This window comes from Oreochromis aureus, linkage group 6, assembly GCF_013358895.1.
Source record: "Oreochromis aureus strain Israel breed Guangdong linkage group 6, ZZ_aureus, whole genome shotgun sequence".
In the NCBI taxonomy this organism is placed as follows: Eukaryota; Metazoa; Chordata; class Actinopteri; order Cichliformes; family Cichlidae; genus Oreochromis; species Oreochromis aureus.
This window is the reverse complement of record NC_052947.1, coordinates 13,564,967-13,585,942: the sequence shown is the minus strand read 5'-3', so window position 1 is coordinate 13,585,942 and position 20,976 is coordinate 13,564,967. Positions and strand designations below refer to the sequence as shown.

Below are 20,976 nucleotides of genomic sequence, written 5' to 3'. Positions count from 1 at the left end.
CCAGTTTCCTTTTGTGACCACATGAACCATGTCCTTCCACAGAGGGCCCCAGGTGTGGCGTTCAGGGCCATTTTCGTTTAGAATCATTGCTGAGTTTTGTTTCGGGCTATGCTGTCTAAAAATTTTTATTTTAACCGTTTTGTGCAACTGCAGTGCAGTTTGTTTTCATTGCATTTTTTCTTTTTTTTTTTCAATGTGGTTTTAAATACACTGTTTTAAAAAAATCTAATAAACAACATTGCACTGTGTTCAAATATGCTACATAAATAAATTATATGCATGATGATAGCAAAAAAGGGATTGTTTCATAATGTATTTTTTCCAGAAGACTCTTCTAAACGACTATTTAATAAAAGACTTTATTTATTTTGCATAATTATGTCACTTCTTAGCAAGCCTGTTTGAACTTCTGTCTTATGTGGAACCGTGCCTCTCTAAAGAGAGACAACGCGATTTTTACCTCAGCTAAATTTTGCTAATTCTCTAATGATCACTTTTTCCTAAACTATTAATCCAATTTTGACATAATTAAGCTCTTAACTGTAAAACCATGACCTTCGATTTGACCTTTCCTGAAATGGAAAATCCATATAGTAATTGCTTGCAATGTTTTTAAAGCACAATAAAATATCCTGTACGTAATGTATGAAGTTGAAAGTACTGTGCCTCATTTCACTATAACCTTTGCAGTGGTGCCCTAAATTGGTAAATAATTAACCAAGTTTGGTTGTGGAGACAGACACATGTTTGTCTATAGATGCCATTGTCAAGTGATGAAACTAACATATTTACATGTCTCATTGTTTGAGGCACCAAATGAGATGTTTCGTTTTGGTCAGCGGTTATACAAACAGAGATAAAACAGGCATAAATAATAAACAGGCGTAAAACAGAGGTAAGATTACAAAAACGGCAATGAAAAACCACAGGCAAATAACCAATGATTTTTTTTTTTAATAAAATGAAAACACCCAGTTTTAGAATACAGGGCTAGACTTGAAACTAAGGAATGGGGAACAAAGCAAAGACATCACAAAAATTACTTTCAGTTTCAAGTGCAAAGTGGGGGTTTTTGCTTCTTTTTTTAAACTTTGGGCATTTCGGATTCGTTAAATACAAGGAAATCGTTCTTTAATGCATTTCACTGAGGGTTGAACCAAAAAGATCATTGCATAGCATTAAACAGATCTTTCAGCGCATGTTTGAACCGTCACATGAATGTCGGATTAAATATTTCTCACTGAAATCTTTAGTGAAACTGTGGTGCGATATTACTTTAAGGCACGCCAACATAGTATGTGATGTCGCTTTTCAGTTGCTGTGTGACTGTCGAGTGAGCTTATGACGACGTGTCCCTGAACGCAGCACCAGTCCGATTCCCGGAGACTCCGCTCCCGTTCTTCTACTGAGCCGGACTCCATGTTGTTCGTCAGCCACGGAGTGAACAAGTTCCCTGGCCGAAAACTCTCACGTTGCAACTCTGTGTGTGCGAGAAGTTAAGTGTGCGCGCGTGCGAGTGTGTTGACCCTCCGAAAGAAGATGGCAGACTACCGGGATGACACCGGGGCTCGAGCCCTGCTAGCTTTACAGTCGGCTCCGTGCAGCCCGGTGCGCGTCGCGGTGACCTCGCACACCTTTCACCAGCCCTCGTTCGCCCTTCTGGGTCCTCCGGTGATGGATGCCCGCACAGACGCCGGGATTCTTCCCGTGCGGCTCGCTTCTACTCCTCCGCAGGCCCTGGCGAGGCTCGAGGGCCGGGACTTTGAGTATGTCATGCGCCAAAGGACGGTCACCATAGGCCGGAACTCTTCTCACGGCTCCGTGGACATCAACATGGGTCACTCGAGTTTCATTTCCCGACGGCACCTGCAGCTCACCTACGACGAGGCGAGTGGTTTTTCCCTCCGGTGCCTGGGCAAGAACGGTGTATTCGTGGACGGGGTCTTCCAGCGAAGAGGGGCGCCACCACTGCCGCTACCTAGAGAGTGAGTACGGGTCAGCTAAGCCTAGCCGCTGCAGTCAGGCTTCCCGTGATAACACGGTGGCTGGACGTCGCAGGGCTTCTCACACTAAAGTTTATTTTATGCATTAACAGTGGAGGTCTAGCGGTTACTTACAGTACAGTAAAACGACTCAAATGTAAACTCAAGTTAGCCTCGCGAATAGAGTTGTGAACACTGACGAGGAGAACATTAATACAAAACGACCTCCACGATGACAGGGCCAAACGGGACACCTATCCTGTCCGGGGTACAAAGTTTGTCACGACACCCCTACCAGAGCGGCTTGGTGTTGTATAGTAATGGCAGCCTAGGTCTGGACAGTAAAGGTGGAACACGATAAGCTGTCAGGTCTCCAGTTTAACTCACAGTGATGTTATGTATTTATATTCAATTAATATTCAGTTTTGCCCAGATGTTCTTAGTGGACCCCTTCAGCTTTACCTTCAACCCACTGAATGAGTGAATCAATCTAGCTAGTTGTAGCCGTTAGCAAACCTAGCTGCGTTTTCCCGGCCTGCTGACAAGCATGAGCAGTTAGTAAATTTATTTATTTTTCTTTCAAAGTGCTGCAACTGGTTGATGTTTTTTCAGAAGTACGGTGTGTTATATTGTTGTTGAAATAACTTTCTAAAGTAATCTAATTTTCAAAATAAATGAATCAGCACGTCTTGTAGCTTCTGAGCTACTAGCTCTCAGACTATTGGCCGACGTGTCACGTAAACATTAATGTAAACAAACGCATCCCAGACATGTCATCTCACGGTTCTTCGAGGAAGACTGGAGTTTTTTGGTAAATATTGAAACTTGAAACACCCTTTTCCTCTTTTTTTTGGTCTATATCTAGGGTACAGTGGAATGTAGCTTTTGTTTCACTGCGGTTGCAGAGCTGTCGCGTTTACACATGTTGCTTTCACTGGTTTGTTTAGTACAGTTGCAAGCTTACAAACGGAAATCTTCGGTTTTGTGTATGTGTCAATCATAGGGTGGAGGCGGTATGAGTGTGTTTGGGTGGGGGGGTGTCTTTGTCTTCTCTGATTGGCTCGAAACACTGTTTGGGGGTGTGTCGGTTATTGAACCGGAAGTGCAGACTGGGGCGATATCCTCGCTGCAGGCGCACATGACGAAGTAAACACTGACTTGCAAGCCAAGGCCACAGCCATGTTTGCTTGGGTTGCTTTGGCCCTGGAGGGTTTTCTCGACATTACAGAGCTAGCGAAACTGCGCCGAGTTAAATCTGAAAGACACCAATTTCTCTGCATTGTTATGATTTACAAATTAATTTCATTATGATACTGCTGAGCAAAAAGACATTTAATAAAAACTAAAGACTGAGCCAGATTAAGTGCAGATCTAAACAAACGATAGTGGCTTATTAGAATTAATTTTCTCAAAGGAAAAAAATTAAACTGTTAGCAAAAAAAGTCCTTCAAATTCTGCTCTAAAATTCAGTTTACCCTTATATAAGACAGAAGCGGCAACAAACACTTTAATGTAAGAAGCTTGAGCAAACAAATGCTGTGCAACTTTCCCTAAAGTGACTAAAATGATTGGTTAGATTTTAAAAAAAAAATGCTTTTGTTTTGTGTTTTATCAGCTACATATTGCCACTCATGTATAGTAATTTATCAATTTATACAGGATTGTGCAAAAGTCTTGAGCACCCACCCTTCATTTGTTTATGTTTTCCAATGAAAATGGTAAATGGGGACTGAGAATTATTGAAACGTGCAAACATACATGGAAATAAATCATATGAGGCAAAAACAGAGTTTGTGCAATTTTAACAACTTGAAAAGTCATGATATGACCACCTTTATTCTTCAACAGTCTGTTTTCTAAGGCATCTTTCTTCTGATTTCTTTAAGTAGTCTTCAGGAATATTTCTCCAGGCTTCTTACATGACATTCAAAGCTTTTCCTTAGATTTTGGCTTTGTTTTGTTACCTTCTCTGTCAATATGCTCCCACACTGCTTCATTAATGTTAAGGTTCAGCTCTGGGGAGGCCAGTCCATGACTGATAGTGTTTCATTGTGCGCTTTTCTATCTGGGTATGCTTTTACTGCATTAGCATGTGTTTGAGATCATTGTCATGCTGAAAAATGAAGCCACTGTCAATCAGATGCTTTCCAGATGGTATTGCATGGTGGATCAAAATCTGATGGTTCTTTTCTGTGTTCATAGTTCCATAATTTCTAACAAGATCTCCAACACTGTTGTCAAACCATGACAGAGCCTTCACCATGCTGTAGACATTAAATGCTGTATCTCCCTCCTGACCTCCTCCGTGCATACTGATTGAACCTCAAATTTCAAATTTGTTTTCATCATATCGTAAGACCTGTTCTTCTGTAATTTGGCAATCCTCAGCCTTTTCTCCCAGTTTTCCCTTCTTTAAAGAATGGCTTCTTGATATCCACCCTTCCACTGAGACCACTTCTAATGAGGCTTCAGTGAACAGTAGATGCATCAACTGTGCATCGCTCAGATCCTGTGAATTTTTCTTCCTATTTTTACATTTTTTTAACGACACGGCTTCCAGATACTGCTTTCTGCTGCAGATAGATCTTTGGGGATCACCAGACAAACCGTGTTATCTTTGGCACTTTTAATACATTCAGCTAAAGAAATCAGAACAAATCATGTGTTTTTTGCAACATGCTGCTAGTGAAAAACTGCCTAAAGGTAGAATTTAAAATGGTTTCTTGGCTAAGTTCTCTGTTATCTGTAGACACAACACTGACACTATCAAGCCAGATTGATGGCTTAGCGAGCTGTGTCGCGTTTTCTGTGTCATGAAAGTGGCTCTCTTTTTACGTGGTTAAATCACCGTGGTTACCGATGTTAAGCATATAACATGATCAGGAGCAGGTTATGTTCTGAGTTTCTGTTAAAAATTGTCTAGAAGTGCCACGTTTTCACTGATTCTCTCATTTACAGCATGTTTTAAATCCAATACTCTGAAAATGTGTGTTACATGTCCAAATTGTTAAGCTGTACCTTACTAAAACCAGTGAATGTAACAGAAACGGTGCATTTCACAGGAATGCATGTATTTATTTGGTGAAGCAGAAAAAGTACAAATGTTGTTGTACTTGATTCTAATCTGCTGCTAAGTCTCTTTTACACCACTGGAATTGAAACATAGAACACACACCAGATATATAAAACTAATTTCACTTTGATTTGTGACAAACTAAAGCATTTCCCACATCTCCTTTGTTAGGCTGTGGCACAGTAAGCTAACGTTTAAATGGCTCCAGTTTAAAGTTTCAGAGCTCCGATGTGCAGCCGTCACCTTCAAAATAAACATGTGCACTGAGAGCGCACTCAGTGATAAAATAATTCCTTGGTATAAAAATGTTTAAAATTTTAATGCTATGTGTGATAAATTCAAAGATTAACAGTTTTCTGCACCATTAATTTTTTGTCTTATTTGCAGTGTTTTTATGGTCTTTATAGATTTTTAATCACCATTTTGTCTTCTGGTTTCCCTGGAGTAGGCAGCATTCATAGCGATCATTTTTTTGTGGAAGAAGTCACGTGGCCTGTGAAATGCATCTTTTTTTTTTTTCACATGAGCATGCTGAGTCTGAAGCAGAAAGCCCAGCTTAACAGAGAAAGTTAATAAGTTGTGGTAACCATTACTCAATCTTGGGGTTTTAGGTTTTGTCGAGTCTGCTAAAACAAAGAAAGAAGCCCGGTTATGTTGAACTTCCTTTGTAGTTTTTTTTTGTTTTGTTTTGTTTTGTGTTTTTTTTTTTGCTTGAATATTAAGTGGCTTATTAGACAAACCCAACAGGGTGAGATACAAGGACTGTATGGAAAATGAAGGAAAAAGCTTGACAGTTTAGCCCACCTGCGGCCTTTCGCTGCATGGCTTCCCCAGCTCTCTCTCCCCACCTTCCTCTCCATTTTCATTTCACTGAGACTTGAACACATAAGAAAATATTTAAACTACAATTCTAAATAGGTAAAAATCAGAAGTTAAATCAAGATAAAATTTATAATAGATCTGTTCAAAATGCAATCCAAGTGCTTGCTAAAGTTGTACCAAATAGACATTAAGCCTTGGTTGCTAATTAACCAAATATACTTATATACCTAACTTACAGGAGGCAACGTAAAATTTTCAAATCAAAACAATGGTTGCATTTACTGAAAAACTCTGTTAAGTTAAAATCTCATTTACCTTGACTTCAAGGTCAGAGGTCAACCTTTCTGAAAATCAGAGAATTTTCACATTTATAACAAAGGTGTGTCTACTCGGAGGCTGAAGGGTAGCACTGTATTTATAAAGAATATCAAACAACAATTAGTTGATGCTTAAAGCTCGTTTATTTAATTAATATCCAATTTATTTCCAAATTGTATTGAATTTGTTTGTGTTAACATAGTGTTTTAGGTCTGATTGAAGGACTGATGTAATGTTAAGGTGTCTGTTGCTCCGCTTTGAGTATTGGTAAGAACTTGACACAGAGATAAAATTAGTGTAGCATTAGTAAATTTTTAATTCCAGAGATCATGAAAACCGATTAAACGAATCAAACATAGAACATTTAAATAATTCCAATTTCATCCAATTAAAAGGCGTCAGAATGTATTTGTATATAAATTTTCCTGTTTTATATTCATGTGTGCATCAGTTGATGGATTGACTGCAATGTCATTCATCTATTCTTTGGGACACATTTCCATATACCATTCCAATGATTTATCCCAATGTCACATCTCACAATCAGTTTGTCAGCCTCCAATTAAGTCTCTGTGACAAGAAGCACAGAGTGCAGACAGAGGAGCACCAATCAATCTCCCCTCTGTGGTCAGCATCACTTGACACGTGCAGCAAAATCTATAGATTTATAATTTGGTGATATCTGCCACGTGCTTGACTTTATCTTGAAAAATTGAGGCAAAAATCGCTAAAAATAAATCCTGACAAATTAGAAGAAAGATTGAAAAAAATATTTTAAAAAATTAATGTGTAATTAAAGATGTAGGCTCTTGTCAGATTTTTCCAAAATACAAATGGCATTTTAATTTTACCACATATTTAAATTATCTGTAGATTTGCCTTTATCTTTACTGTATTGTTGCTGCAAGCTGGGGCTGATTGGTCACAATTATTTTGGTCAGCATTGAGATCAAGATTATTTAACATAATTACTCGCAGACTTTAGAAAAAACATGATGTATTAAACAGTTTTGTTGAAGAAAAAAAAAACCCTATTAAGCAAATTTATTTGAACACAACATCTGTTTGCCACAGCTTGGCTATGAAGTGCACAGTAGGGCTGGCGAGGAAAATCTGATATCGCAATATTTTTTGGCTGTATCACGATACATGATATATATCATGGTATGTTTAACTAACCTCCAAACCATTTTCAACCTTATAGTACCTAAAATTGTACTTGTATACTTATTCAAAGCAACCATTCACTGTTTACTTTGAATACAAAAAATCTAAATTAATCGAAATGTTTTATTTTAACCATTTTTTAAACCATCAGTTGCACACAGACGTTTTTCACAGATGACAAAACTGTGAGAGTAAGTCTCTTTCTGTGGTCAACACTAGACCTTTAACAAACAAAAGATCATAGCAACAAAAAAGGAGATCAAGCACTAATTCGTGAGACAAAAAACCCCCAATTGAAATTAAATAGGTGCTTTTTTATTTTTGCTTTTAACATAAAATTGTCAAAGACGACCTCAAATTACAGAAACAAAAGTCTAGATAGTGACTATAGAAAACGGATGACCAAGAACAGTCACAGGTATCACAGCTGGTTTCTTTAACTTTTTCTTTGGTCTGTGGGGAGATGTTCACATGCGGAGTTTAAAACGGTCTTAATTTTGCAGTGGAATAAATCCGTGGTACTGCTACCTTTAGCGGCAGTAGTTTTACGGCAGGTTTTGCAAATTGCCGCATTTTGTTCGACATCCTTCCTGTGAAATCCAAACGACAGCGAAGTGTCTCATTCCCTCGCTCGTCTGAAACTCGCGCTGTCGCCATATTTTTTTTCCCCATCTGGTGAAATATAAACACACACGCTCAGCGCAGTGTGCTGGGTAGAAAATTGTCTGGTTGGGAAGGGTGGGAGGAATTAATGATGCATTTGCAGCGTGTGGGACAAAAAAAAAAACTCGAGTGAATTTCGTGCAGACAGCATAATTATTTCCATGGCAACTCATACCCGATGGTTATGATAAATCCATTTTAAGCATCGTACGTTGAAAACCTCACGATACATCGAGTATATTTGATATAGCGCCCAACCCTAGTGCACAGTCCCGTTTCAGACAGTAGCCATGTTCCCCATTTTCCTCTATATCTTACATTTGTTTAGCTCCTTAATAAGTCTTAAATTAGCTATCTGGAGTAATGCATCCACACAGTATACTACTACTACTACTACTTAAGAAGCTAACTCTTGGTCCAGTTTAACTACTCAAGCTTGTTCCATGTTTTCTGTTTACTTTAGTGAAATCTAGTCGAACTGCCCTGTGAGTTTTTTGTCTTTGCTTGTCTGACATTGAGCTGAAGGACAGAAGTAAAACGTTTTTCTTTTTTTTTTTCCTTTTGTTTGCTGAATGCGTCTTTTCTGCCTCAGCTGTCAAAAGCTGCAGCTTCTGCAGGGCTGCCGCAAGGCCTCGTGCTATCTGTGCCCGGGCACCTGGTGTTGGTGGATGGAACACTATAGGCCAAAACAGCTGTGAGCAGTGTTTTCAAGAATCCAGTGACAGCTGCCGGTTTTCAGGAAGAATGCTTCATCTTTCTCTCTCTCCATGTAATTTTTTTCCTCTCTATCAGACTGGTGTGTCTGGAACATCTTTCAACACTCTGATCCTTTGTGGATATTTCCTTTCTTTTGTAGAATTAACGGGGCTTCAACGTCTTTGCCGTGAGATCAGAAAGGGTGCAGTAAAGACACGACCCTGCTGCCAGAGTCAGTTGGGAGGAAATTGAAACAACCAGTCACCAATCATTAAGTTTCCATTTACCAAATCCCTCACACATGTAATTAGCTTTGTTTAGGCTTGAGCTAACGTGGACCTGTGACTGATCCTCGCTTTTTATTGAGGAGGTTGTTCAGACCTGTTTAAAAGCAGAATAGAAAAGGAGGTGCAGGTCTGGGGAGCTTTGTGCGCGCACCAGTCGAGGTTTTTATCCACAAGAGGTGGTGTGATATTGTTTGAAATGTAAACAAACCCCTGTAGTTACGTGGGAAGTGCCGTCACGTTATGATTTTTTTTATTAAGGGAGATCTGCACGGGTGTTTGTGTTTTGCCGTAAAACGTGTAATGATGTCGAGTTTGAATGTTTATTCTTGCCCTTGGAGATGTTGGTTGACAAAACAATGTCACCACCAGTCATTTAGCAGGTTTTTTTTCTTCTCAAATTTGGCCATATCTCACCATCTCCCCCTGCAATACAAGTTGCTTAGTTGCACATGAAATGTTTAAATTGTCATCGACGAGAAGGTTTAAACACAACTCTGAATTGCTGATCTGTTAATGTTTTAATGCTTTACTGTTTGGTTGAACCAACATGACATCATCTCTCTTTTTTGCTTTGTGTTCTCTCCACCCTGTGGCCTTCCCCCTCCCTGCTGCTCTTTAGGTGCATGTTTCGTTTTCCCAGCACGGCGATCAAGATCCAGTTCATGTCACTCCTGGAGGTTGAGGAGCACCGGGAGAGGGAGCAGCAGTCGCCCCCCGCTCGCTCGCTTCTGCCCCAAATTTCTCCTCTTAAAATCAGCATTCCCACGGCGCAGCAGCATGAAGAGCACATGAGGGCGTTTGGCTCTCCGCTGCCCTCACCCACAGGCACCATCAGGTAAGCCGGCAGACACACAATCACGTGGACACTGATCAATTCATGCAGCATTCATAAATGCAAAGTAGGCCGTCTGGATTGGCAGTTAAAGCAGGAGGATGTTTTTCTTTGGAAGGAATTCTTGGCAAACTAGTTCAATGTGTCTTTTCAATCAATCCCCAATAATTAAGAAAACATTTATTTTCCAATAAGTATTGATTAGTATTAGAGGTACTTTTAGCTGCTCCCTTATTTCCCAAAGGGTCACTATAGCACATGTTTTGATTTGGCTCGTGTTTTATGGTGGATACCCTAAAATTAGCTGAACACCCCTGAGATGCAGAGTTTGTGTCTCCTCCTGGTGTCAGTGTGTAACATGGATGTGTTAACAACCACGTTTCTTATAGTTAACTAAAACTAAAAACGAGATGTGGGGGAAAAAATAGTTAACTAAAACAAAACGAAAAAATAGACTTGTAAGCTGAAACAATTTTATGAACTTGGAAATCTAACGAAACTTCAGTAAAAGAGAAATATACAGGATGTATCCTCAGTTTCACTTTTTGTTAGTTTGGTCAAATTTAAAGGTATCTAAACATACCTTTAGATGTTTTTATTGAGATTTTGGATGTCTACAAGACCGATTTACTTGTATTAACCAGATAATAAAACTTGTATTATCTGGTTAATTATTAAAACTTGTACTGTAGTGGAAGAGGTTGAGTAAGTACACAGACAGTACTTGTAAAAAAAGAAACAGGAGACAGTAACCAAAAATAATAAAAAAAATAAATGAGTAAATTAAATACAAACCCTTTTTAAAAAATTATTTTTTCGGTGTCTTATTTTATGTAAATGGGTATCGGTGAGGAGGATCTGTTGGAGGAGTTTTAAAACAAAGCTGGCTGTACAATGAAAGTTCTCAGATGAGCTGTTAGTTTCTTTTTTGTGAAACAAAAGTGTAGTGTGTTGTGCACTGCTGACATGCACTCTAGCTGAAGATGTGCTTGTATCTGCACTCAGAGAGAGAAAGCTTCAGTTTCATAGGCTCTGAAGGCACATGTTTAAAAGAAATCTGTGCTCTGTAAATATACACGTCATGTGCGAGTGTTCGACGGAGCTGTGCGTGCCCTCTGGTGGTCTCTCTCTGCCTTTGCATCATGCATCCCCACCAATGTCAGCACGCATGCTTGCCTTATATGGGATGGCTGCCGCTTCGAGGCCTGCGATTGGCTGTCGAGGGCAGATTGTTTTGCTTGTGGGCCGTTTTCCCGTCCATTAGTGGTTTCCTTTTCCGAGCCCCCTGCCCCTCCCACTCAACCCTCAGCTCCTGTTCTCTCGCACGTGGAAACACTACAGACACACTACAGACACACTAAAGACGCTCGCTCAAACATTTCTGCGCCGCTCTCACCGTGGCCTTTTTCGGGCACATAGTCGGGCCAGCCTTCCCCGGTGGTACATACACACCGCTGTGTATGGCGGAAGAGTATTGTGTCAAAGCACGTGGTCCCTCTTACAGGGTGCTAAGAGTCACTTTTCCTGTTTGGCAACTTAAATGCACAGCGTAAAATCGCACCCTCCTTTCTCTGCCAGCATGCACTCTTGTATTGCTGGGCCTCGTGCACGTGGCTCGCGGGGGGATGGTTGTTTTAAGAGTGTCCGGGGGAAAGCAAAGATGACCCTTGTTCCCCCGTGGAGGCACAAATAACAAAGTCCTAGCAGACTGACGGATACAGATTTCAGTATTTTTTTGTACTTCCGAAAAGTACAAAAAATATGTTTGTGTTATGAAAACGGAGCCTGCAGCCTGGTTCCTCCAGCCTGGTTCCTCCAGCCACAAACTAAAAACATACTCTCTCTCCCCTCGTCTGTATCCGTGGCTCTTTGTTGCTAGAGGCAAATCAAAGCTTACTGACTCTCCCAGAAACCATTGTTTACTTTACTAACAGAAGCAGGTGTGTACTGTATGAGAAGTTGCTGGGTTTTCCTTGTGCTCTCTGTCTCTCTCTCACAGCAGCAGCAGATAAAGCAGAGTTAATCATTAATGTATTTATGGTCATTGTTGTGTGTTTTGTGATCACGTTGCATTTTTGACACCAGTGAGCCGTGTTTGGTTTCTTTCCTTTTTCAGATCTAGTTCTTGTGTGTAAGGGAAAGCCTTTTATGACTCAACCAGTATAAGATCTGAAGCCTGATACTGATACCAATATTTGGTGATTTAAGAAATCCGATATACTGGCCAATATTTTTTCTCTTTCTTTCTGACACACGACATTTAATCTTATTTTCTTAACATTTGTCATGTGTAGTTATTTCTGAGTCTTTACTAACACATATATTTACATGACTTGAAAAATAAACTCGTTTCATTGTCACAACAAGTAGTAGATTATTTGTTTACGCTCTGCCCGAATGAGCTGGTTGTTTGCAGCTTTTCCAAACACGTTGCCCTCTGGTTTAAAAACTGGACCACATCAGCACTGTAACATGCTCGAAGGGTATTTCTTCCATCTCCTCTTTACTTTTTCATTTCTGTTTATTAGCCAATATAAATGTCAGTATGGATATATAGGAAAATAGCTATTATTGGACTTTAATATCAGCCTGGTGATAATCTTTGTAAACACTACATTTGTGAATCATGTGAGGCGAGGATTTTATCACAAAAAAAAGTGTTGATAATGAAACAGTAGCTTTAAGTTTTACTGGGAACAACATGCAGTGGCCAAAGACATCATTTCATGACAGTTAATTCACTTTTCTCTTTTGTACCAAAACTAATCAGTTTTGCTTTACTCTGAGGTGTGGATTCTTATTCTTCTGTATTTTTCCAGTTCTATTCAAATTTCATAGAAATGGTAAATAATGAACAAAATTTAAAAATGCTTATCTTTGCATTTAACAAATGTTAAATGCAAAATGTAAAATGAAGATTAGAAATGCTTCAACAGACCTTCATACTGTACACTTTAGTTACTCCTCACTGTTACATCATGTAGTCTTTATTTCGCACTCTGACATAATTATGGTTTTAAGGATTTACTAATAAAATCTTGAAATGACTGACCTGTCAGACTTTGCAGTCTATCAGGGACAATTGTACACACACCTCTGCTGGAAATGACCGGTGTATGAGCTTGACACCATTACTGATTACTTCTCCAAGAAAGTAATCCCATTACTTTACTGATTAGTTATTTTCAAAAGTAATTAGTTACTTTATCACGTAGTTACTTTTAATAAAACGACATTGTTTTTTTGTTTTTTTTTTAAAAAAAAAAAAAGAGTTTTTCCCTTTATACATATAAACAAAAGGAGAAGAGAAGGATTACAGATGATTTGTTCATTTGGGGTAATTAGCCCGTACACTTAAGGCTGTAAAATGTTTTTAAAAAAAAACAAAAAACTAAAAACAAAGTGTGTGTGTGGGTGAAATAAAGAAAAAATATATAAATAAAATTTGTATAAATTTATATAAAATGATAGCGCCTGTCTTTTAGAGGCCGGTAGAAGCACCTCATTCCCACTGATGCCAAACAGAGCAAGAAGGGGGCCAGCATCACACTGAGAATCCTGGACATGGACAATCTCTGTCCAGAACTGAACGAGACTGGGACAAGACCAGTACATGTGGATCAGTGAGGCTTCAGAAGTTTTTCATCTGTCACTTTTTCACTTTTTAAAAACATGATACACAACCTGAATAGGTAATAAAACAATAGACCTTTCAGCCCAGTTCTATTTTTTTCTGCTTAATCCATCATATAAAATTGAATCAAATGAAAAACTCTCTTTTGAAAAATTGTTTTATTAGTTTTAATCTTTTAACTTTATGCACATTGCATCAAGCAAAAATTTAATTATATGCAAGAAATTTAAAATTTAAACCTATTTTCTGCATATTCCAGCATATAAAATAAAATAAAATATAATGTTGTTTTCACTCACTCTTTTAAATAGATGCAAGTAAAACACAGCAAACATTTAATAAAATCAAAGATTCAGCAGCACTAAGTCCTGTCGCTCTTAAATCTATGTTCACCTGTTTAGCAGGAGTGGGGCAGGTGGAGGTTTGCCCGGTGCCACAGCGGTCATGTCAGTGGGAAGATCCGTGGCAGCGTGCTTGGTGCTTGCTCAGATTTGAAGTTTAATTTTTCACTGTAGAAGTTTTCTTCCCATGCAGAGTGTACAGTGGGCGCTATGTGTTTGTCACTTTTTACGGAATCAAACTTCCAAGTTTTAAACGCTGCATGGTTGTACTCTCTCCCGCACTCCATATTATCCACTGTTGATCTACACACGTCTGTTGCTGCCATGGACGTTGCACGCTGGCACGTCATAGTCATGAGACACTCACACAAACAAAATCACGGTTTAGTAACGCAGTAATGTAGCATGGTTACGGGAAAGTAACAGTAATCTAATTACTTTTTTGCAATAGTAATCCCTTTGTTAATCCCACATTCTTGGAGAAGTTAATGTAACTATCAGGTAGAATCTGGCTTGTCCTGTCTGTGTGCTTAGTTACAGTTGTTTTGGTTAATGTGACTGTAAGTCTGTGAAACAAGTATTTTACTGACCTTTTGGATCAAGATTAATGCTCTCATCTTATTTAGGTTATTTTTCATGTAGCCATAAACCATAGTGGTAACCCTTTCCTCTATTTCTCTCTCTTTCCCAGTGTTCCTAACTCCTGTCCAGCTAGTCCGCGTGGGGCGGGGTCATCGGGGTATCGCTACGGACGCAACATCACCTCCGACCTCCAGTTAGCAGCTGAGTATGCTGCCAAGGCTGTTTCTGAGCAGAGACGAAGTATTGCTGAGCAGAGAAGTGGGGGGAGTGAGCAGCGAGCGGAGTCAGCTGGTGGTGACAGTCCCAGGGTAAACATCCAGGCCTGATTGCTTCTAAGAAATCGACTGTTAATGTTTAACCTTAGAAAAAAAGCTGAGTGTGTCTTTATGGATGCATGTGTATTTAGACTCGTGTCTATTGTTTTTTTGGGCCAGGATGAGTCCAAGCCACCTTATTCCTATGCACAGCTGATTGTCCAGGCCATCTCCTCGGCCCAAGACAAGCAGCTGACTCTCAGTGGCATCTACGCATACATCACCAAACACTACCCCTACTACCGCACTGCAGACAAGGGCTGGCAGGTACAGTAGTCTTGTCTAGAAATACAACTTTTACCCGAGTAAGCTGGAAAGAAAATTTCTCTTCTTTCAAACTGATGCTTCTGTGTCCAGTGACAAAACGTTTTTCCTTTTTCAAGAACTCAATCAGACACAATCTGTCTCTGAACCGCTACTTCCTGAAAGTGGCCCGCTCTCAGGACGAGCCGGGGAAAGGAAGCTTTTGGCGTCTGGATTCTGCCTCTGAGGCCAAGCTGGTGGAGCAGGCCTTCAGGAAGAGACGGCAAAGAGGGGTGGCCTGCTTTAGGACCCCGTTTGGACCCCTGTCATCAAGGTGGGCTTTGCAGTGGGTCATCTGTGGCCTTCAAGTTGCACACACAGACACGCACAATGATTCAGTTAACCCTCTCTCCCTTCTCTCTGCTTCTGCTCCTTGCGATCATTTGATTGGACAGAACAAAGTAAGTGTGGTTCTGAGGTTTGCCTGAATGAGTAGAGGGTGCTGACAGTGAGGAGCTCTGCATGTCTTACTAAAACTCTGTTGGTTAGTTATTTGATTTCTCTGCTTTTTCTGTATTTTGTTATTTAGGAGTGCTCCAGCATCCCCGACCCACCAGGGGCTTCTTTCTCCTCCTTCAAGCGGGCTGCAGACTCCCGAGTGTCTGAGCAGGGAGGGCTCGCCTATCCCCCACGACCACCACGAACAGCTGGCTAACAAACTGGCATCTGTACCTGAGTACAGGTATACTCAGAGCGCCCCAGGTAAGCGTGCAAACAAAATCTCTTTCAAAGATCCGCAGATGACGAGCTTGCTAAAACACATCAAGTAAATTGTGTCTGCCTCTGCGTAGGCTCCCCAGTCAGTGCTCAGCCTGTCATCATGGCCACTCCCCATCACCCTACAGCGCTGTCCTCGGGCTCGGGGAAAGCCCTTGCTTTGCTTCCAGGTGGCGGTGGCCAAGTCCAGCCCATCCATGTGTTCCAAAGCTCCTCTCAGCCCTCTGTCACCATGGTGCGGGTGGTTACTAGCATTCCTCCAAATGGGTACAGCGCTGTTGGAGGAGTAGAGGGCAACAGTGATCTCAGAGGTACGGCCGTTTGGGGGGGGATCTATTTTTGAAATGCTTTTTCTGCGTGATGCAATCCTTTGTAATGTGATACACAGGAAAGTTTGTCTGCTGATGCTCAGCTTCGAGTCTTTAAAGCTGTTGTGGCCTTGTTCACATCCTTAACGCCCACTCGTTTTTACTGTCCAGTGCTGGGAATACTGGGCTCTTCCTCAGTCACACCTTTACTGTTCAGCTTTACTGCACAAATCAGCAACGCAAGATATTTCTTGTAGCGAGTATAGCTGACAGTAGCCAAAATAATGAACACATCTCTGAGTTTAGCGACCTTAATTTCCATTTGCTGTAGAATCAGACACGTTTATCACTCTCCCTGAAGAGATGAGGTTTGTTTGGTGTAAATCCATGTGAAATTGTGTTTTGTGGCTCATTATGTCATGTTTTTAAGATCTGCATTTTCAGGACAGCATCCTACTGGTGCATACTGTGAACTGATATTTAAGAAATTATGCTAAATTCTGACAAATGTTTGATTACTGCATTAGTGTTTCGGCGTAAACAAGATAAAACAACCCAATCCGGCCAAATCTGGCTGGATTGTTGACGGGTTCCCTTGTTTGAATCGTACGCTTTGTCCACAGAAGCCCAGCTGACCAGAGAGCGGGTGATCCAGACTGTGGAGAGTGCGGTGCAGGCCGGGGAAGCACGTAATCTGACCCCAGGTTTACATCAACTTCCTGTTCGCCCCATTACCCAGAATGGCAAACACACCACTGCTGCTGTTGTCACAGCAACCAGCCTTGCTAATGCATCTGGTAAGACTTTTTTTTTTCCTTTCTTTTTTGGATGGTATTTTTTGTCCTTTAAACACAATAAGGTTTCATTATATTCAAGAAAAGGCCGACCTCTTTACAGCAGACAGCTGGGTGTTTGTGGCTCAGTAGGCAGTGCGGGTCATCTACTAATCAGCAGTCAGTGGTTTGATCCCCGGCTTCTCCAGCAGACATGTTGAAGTGTCTTAAAGCACGATATTGAACCGCTCACCACCTTACCTAACATGCATGCACATGTTAGGTAAGGCACTTGGGCTAGAAAGCTCTGTGTGACATGACCAGTAAAACGTGTTTTGAGTGCTCAGCTAGAGTAGAAACCAGTTCATTTACCATTTCACAAATGGACAAAACCATTCTTTGCTCATTTTCTTTTTTCTTTTTTTGTCCTGTTCAGGTCTGAGTAGTCCTCTGCAGATTTTGGCTGCTCAGGCCTCTAGCTCCCCTCCGGTGTTGGTGAGCAGACAGCCCAGTGCAGAAACTTTAGCTGGACAACCAGGCGAGCCCCAGGCCAAGCGGCCAAAGATGGAGGACGATGGCGGCCCCGAATCTGCTCAGCATCAAGCCACACCCGGTCAGCAGCCTGTCATTGTTGCCATGGCATCGCAAACCCATGACGCTAGGCAGTAAAACTCAGGGCCTCTCACCAGATACCCAGTGGACAGCCTCTCTATCGCCCCCTTAACTCGTCGCCTTTTATACTTATTTGATACGACTGTAGCCGACATGGCCGACAGGCGGTCTCTCAGAAGGGAATTAACTCATAAGAACACACATTTCGGTCAAAAGTAGATGAAACCTTTGGAATTTGTGCTGAAATTTAAAAAAAGAAGTTTTAGAATTACAATTTTTAAAAATGTAGTCCATCATTCACTGACAATACACAGATTTAAGGTTATTAATTATAATAAAATCATTTCAGCACTACTTTTACTATGTGAATGTTGGATATTATCGCAGATGCATCACTTATCACTCTCAGGCCAAAGAACTCACCTCTCCTGCGCTTCTCATTAGAGTCGCTGCCTGACGTAAAACCAGGGAACGTGAGATCCGAACGGCCCCGCGACCACAGAAAGGGCCGTCAGCATTAAGAGTCGACGAATCGCGTCGTTTCGTACAGTCGTGGGCAGAAGGCTAGAGAGGACTCAGCTGCATACACCCACACTAGGTTGTTAAGGCCCAGGAGACTTAAGAATATGATTGTACTCTTCATGAGGCTCTTCTCCAAGGATAAAGCGAGACCGAAGGCATCAAACGAGCGGTCTCAGACGAGAAAAGGCAGACGTTCATTTTAAAGAGCAGAATGTGAGACGTCTCTCTTCATGCCTTCGCTTTAAAGAAAAACAAAAAGCAAAAAAAAAGAAAAATAAAGGTATGTTGTTTTTGGAGAACAGATACGTGGAAATTCAGGTTATGACAAACCAGCAGTTTGCAGTTTTTGCTTCACTTCAGTCCAGTGCGGTTTATCGGCGCAAGGCTTCTCTGATTCAGGAAGATCACAGCATTTGGATGGGAGAGAAGGAGCGAAACGGGCAACTATATGGAGTTGATTGAAGTGGAGCTAACCTAATGTAGACAAACTGATTGTTTTAATTTTTTTGTTTTGTTTCAGTAGCGTTAGAAAAAAACAAAACGGAGCAGCCTGTGCGTACTTTTTTTTTTTTTTTTTTAGCACAGAGAAGCATTATTGTAATAATCCTTTAAAAGCCTTAAATATTTCTACATTTTTGTTGTTTTATTTTAACCTTTAGACAGCTTTACTGTTTTAGAGTAACATAGCGCTTTAACAGCTGACGATCGGCGACACTACAGCGGTGACAGTTGCGCTGCATTGGTAGATTCGTTTCAGGTTTTTTGTTTGTTTGATTTTTTTGTCAGGGGAAGGGCGGGACCAACACATGACCACAAATTTCAACAGTTCTTTTTTTATTCCACTCTGTTTGGTACTTCTGACACCTTCTGTTCTCGGCTCACCACTCTGATGCTTTTTCTTGTTTCCTTAAATTCATTTTACAGTTTTGTTCTTCTTCTTTCGCCCAGTCTACCTCTCCTCACCAAGCAGTCCCTCTCATCTTCGCAGTCTCCAAAGAGGCGTCAAGCTGTCGGCGATTCCTGCCACAATTAGATTTTTCTATAACACTTCCCTCCCCTCCACTCTTGCTCAATCCTCACATTCTCACTCTCTTTAGATTTTTTTTTTTTTCCACCCAAATTCCCTCACACAGGCCTCGTTTATAGCTGGGAATCAGGCATTCAGTGATTGTTGTTGCACATTATTAGAAAAAAATAAATAAATTTTTAAAAAAAGATGCGTAATGATTGTATGCTGCTCTATCTGCTAAATGACAAAGTTCTTCAGAAGGTATTTTTTCTTATTTTGGAAAGAGAGAAAAAATATTTTGCTATATGTATAAAAAACAGCAGTCATCAATACGTAAACATTCTGGAAATAGAAAATATGTATTTTTAAATGTTCCTGTTTTGTGATTTGTTAAAATGTGTAGCACAAATTAAAGTTCCTCATTGACTTAAATGCTGTGTTGTCCTCGCTCTTCTGTGTGGCAGTGTCTGCCGTCGTGTGTGAGAATGAATTTGAAGTCTGTGTTGTTCCATTCAAAACTCGAGTATCCAACAGTCTTTATTCTGAAGTCATTGTTAACAGTATAAATGACCAGAAGAGGGTCAACATGCACGAGATCAATGCCATACAAACCCTGAAATGCACAAAAGGAAAATGTTACTGCAAAAAAAAAGAAACAAAACTGGGAAAAAAGGGCAAAACCATGAAAACAACCAACAAGTTTCAAACTGCAGAAATGATCAGCAAAACTACGGTTTAAGTAAAACTGGCAAATATCTGATGCAGCGTTTCACACTTTGCTTAAAAAAAAAAATCCACAGTGCAAATAACCAGCCAGTTACAACTCTAGAAAACATTATAAGACGGTAAGGTGAAGCTAGAGATTGATGCTCTGCTGTGATTGGTGGTTATGGTCAGTCAGGTGACCCGTGTAGCCCTGGCTGATGCTGTGGTCGAATAGTTGGATTTGCTGAGGAAGGATTTGGAGTGAGTGACGGGATCTGGACGTGTCAGCATGGCTCTACATTATAAAGCAAAGGTGGTTTCATGCCTCCTTTAGGAGGAGAAAGGAAATGTGATGATGCCGTCTCATAACTGATAGAGACACTATCTGACACCATAACTGGCACGGCTGAACTTTGAACATCACGCCGCTGTGATAAGCTGCTTCTTAACCCCGCAACGCCAAGTGTATCATATATGGTACACTCATCAGTGTGAGTTTTATTTTGTATTTTTCTAAAAAAACCTAATAAATCTCATAAAAATGGCAAATATAGCAAAAACAATACAAATTAAAAGTCATATCCAATTTTTTTTTTTTTTTTTTTTTTTTGTAGCTTTGGTTTCAAAAAAACATTTTTCTATCAGGTACTTCATAGTTCAGGCTTCACGGGGGCAAGGATGATGTTTTGCAGGTTGAATCTAAATTTGTCAAAAATGTAATTTCACTTCATGGACTGTGTTCATTTTGCTTTAAAAATCACAACCGTGGTATTGCAGGGATTTTACCACAGTGGTTCTTTTTTTTTTTTTCCTCCAAATGCATGGAACAACCTGACACACATGGGTGCTTTTTGTAGTCCATCCTCAGGATTTCGTAGTTTCTACACAGCAGAGTTATGCTTACATCCGCTTTCAAATTAAGAAGTTTCTTATAAGTGGAGTCGAGCTCTCTCTGAGCTCCAGGCTTCTCTTCATCTTGTCCTCACCTTCTGATCTTTTCTATCAAGGTAAAGTGATCGGGAGCAGGAGGTACTTTAAGTTGTACAATTCGACCACAGCAGCTGGGATGTGTTTTTTCCGGTAAAATAACTGCTCCTGCTAAATTTGTTTTATTCAAAGCATAATTAGAAAAAAGAGCATTATATCTGATTCCAGGCAGATATCAAAGCCCAATATTTTAAAACTTCAAACCAGCACAAACAGCATGGATGGCTACCACTTTTCTTGTAATGTTGTTGAACAAACCATTTAGCTATGTAATTCATTCCTGTTCAAAATAAATACATGACATACAAAAAAAAGTTTACAACCCATGA

The 20,976-nt window shown here is 40.4% G+C and overlaps 1 protein-coding gene across 1 annotated transcript; it reads left to right on the top strand.

Annotated features, from left to right (window-relative positions):
- Positions 1–1,048: 1,048 nt before the first annotated feature.
- foxk1 (forkhead box K1) lies at positions 1,049–19,387 on the top strand. The gene is made up of 9 exons (XM_031758957.2): positions 1,049–1,985; positions 9,628–9,843; positions 14,507–14,705; positions 14,832–14,978; positions 15,095–15,288; positions 15,544–15,716; positions 15,806–16,042; positions 16,663–16,836; positions 17,249–19,387. The coding sequence occupies exons 1-9, from the start codon at positions 1,540–1,542 to the stop codon at positions 17,479–17,481; spliced, it is 2,019 nt and encodes a 672-aa protein (XP_031614817.1). The 5' UTR covers positions 1,049–1,539; the 3' UTR covers positions 17,482–19,387.
- The last annotated feature ends 1,589 nt before the right edge of the window (positions 19,388–20,976 follow it).

Excerpts from the sequence above, each read along its gene's own strand:
- foxk1 (XM_031758957.2), top strand. The coding sequence starts at position 1,540 with ATGGCAGACTACCGGGATGACACCGGGGCTCGAGCCCTGCTAGCTTTA. Across the intron at positions 14,706-14,831 it reads CTGGTGGTGACAGTCCCAGG|GATGAGTCCAAGCCACCTTA; the intron begins GTAAACATCCAG and ends TTTTTGGGCCAG. Across the intron at positions 15,289-15,543 it reads TTTGGACCCCTGTCATCAAG|GAGTGCTCCAGCATCCCCGA; the intron begins GTGGGCTTTGCA and ends TTTGTTATTTAG.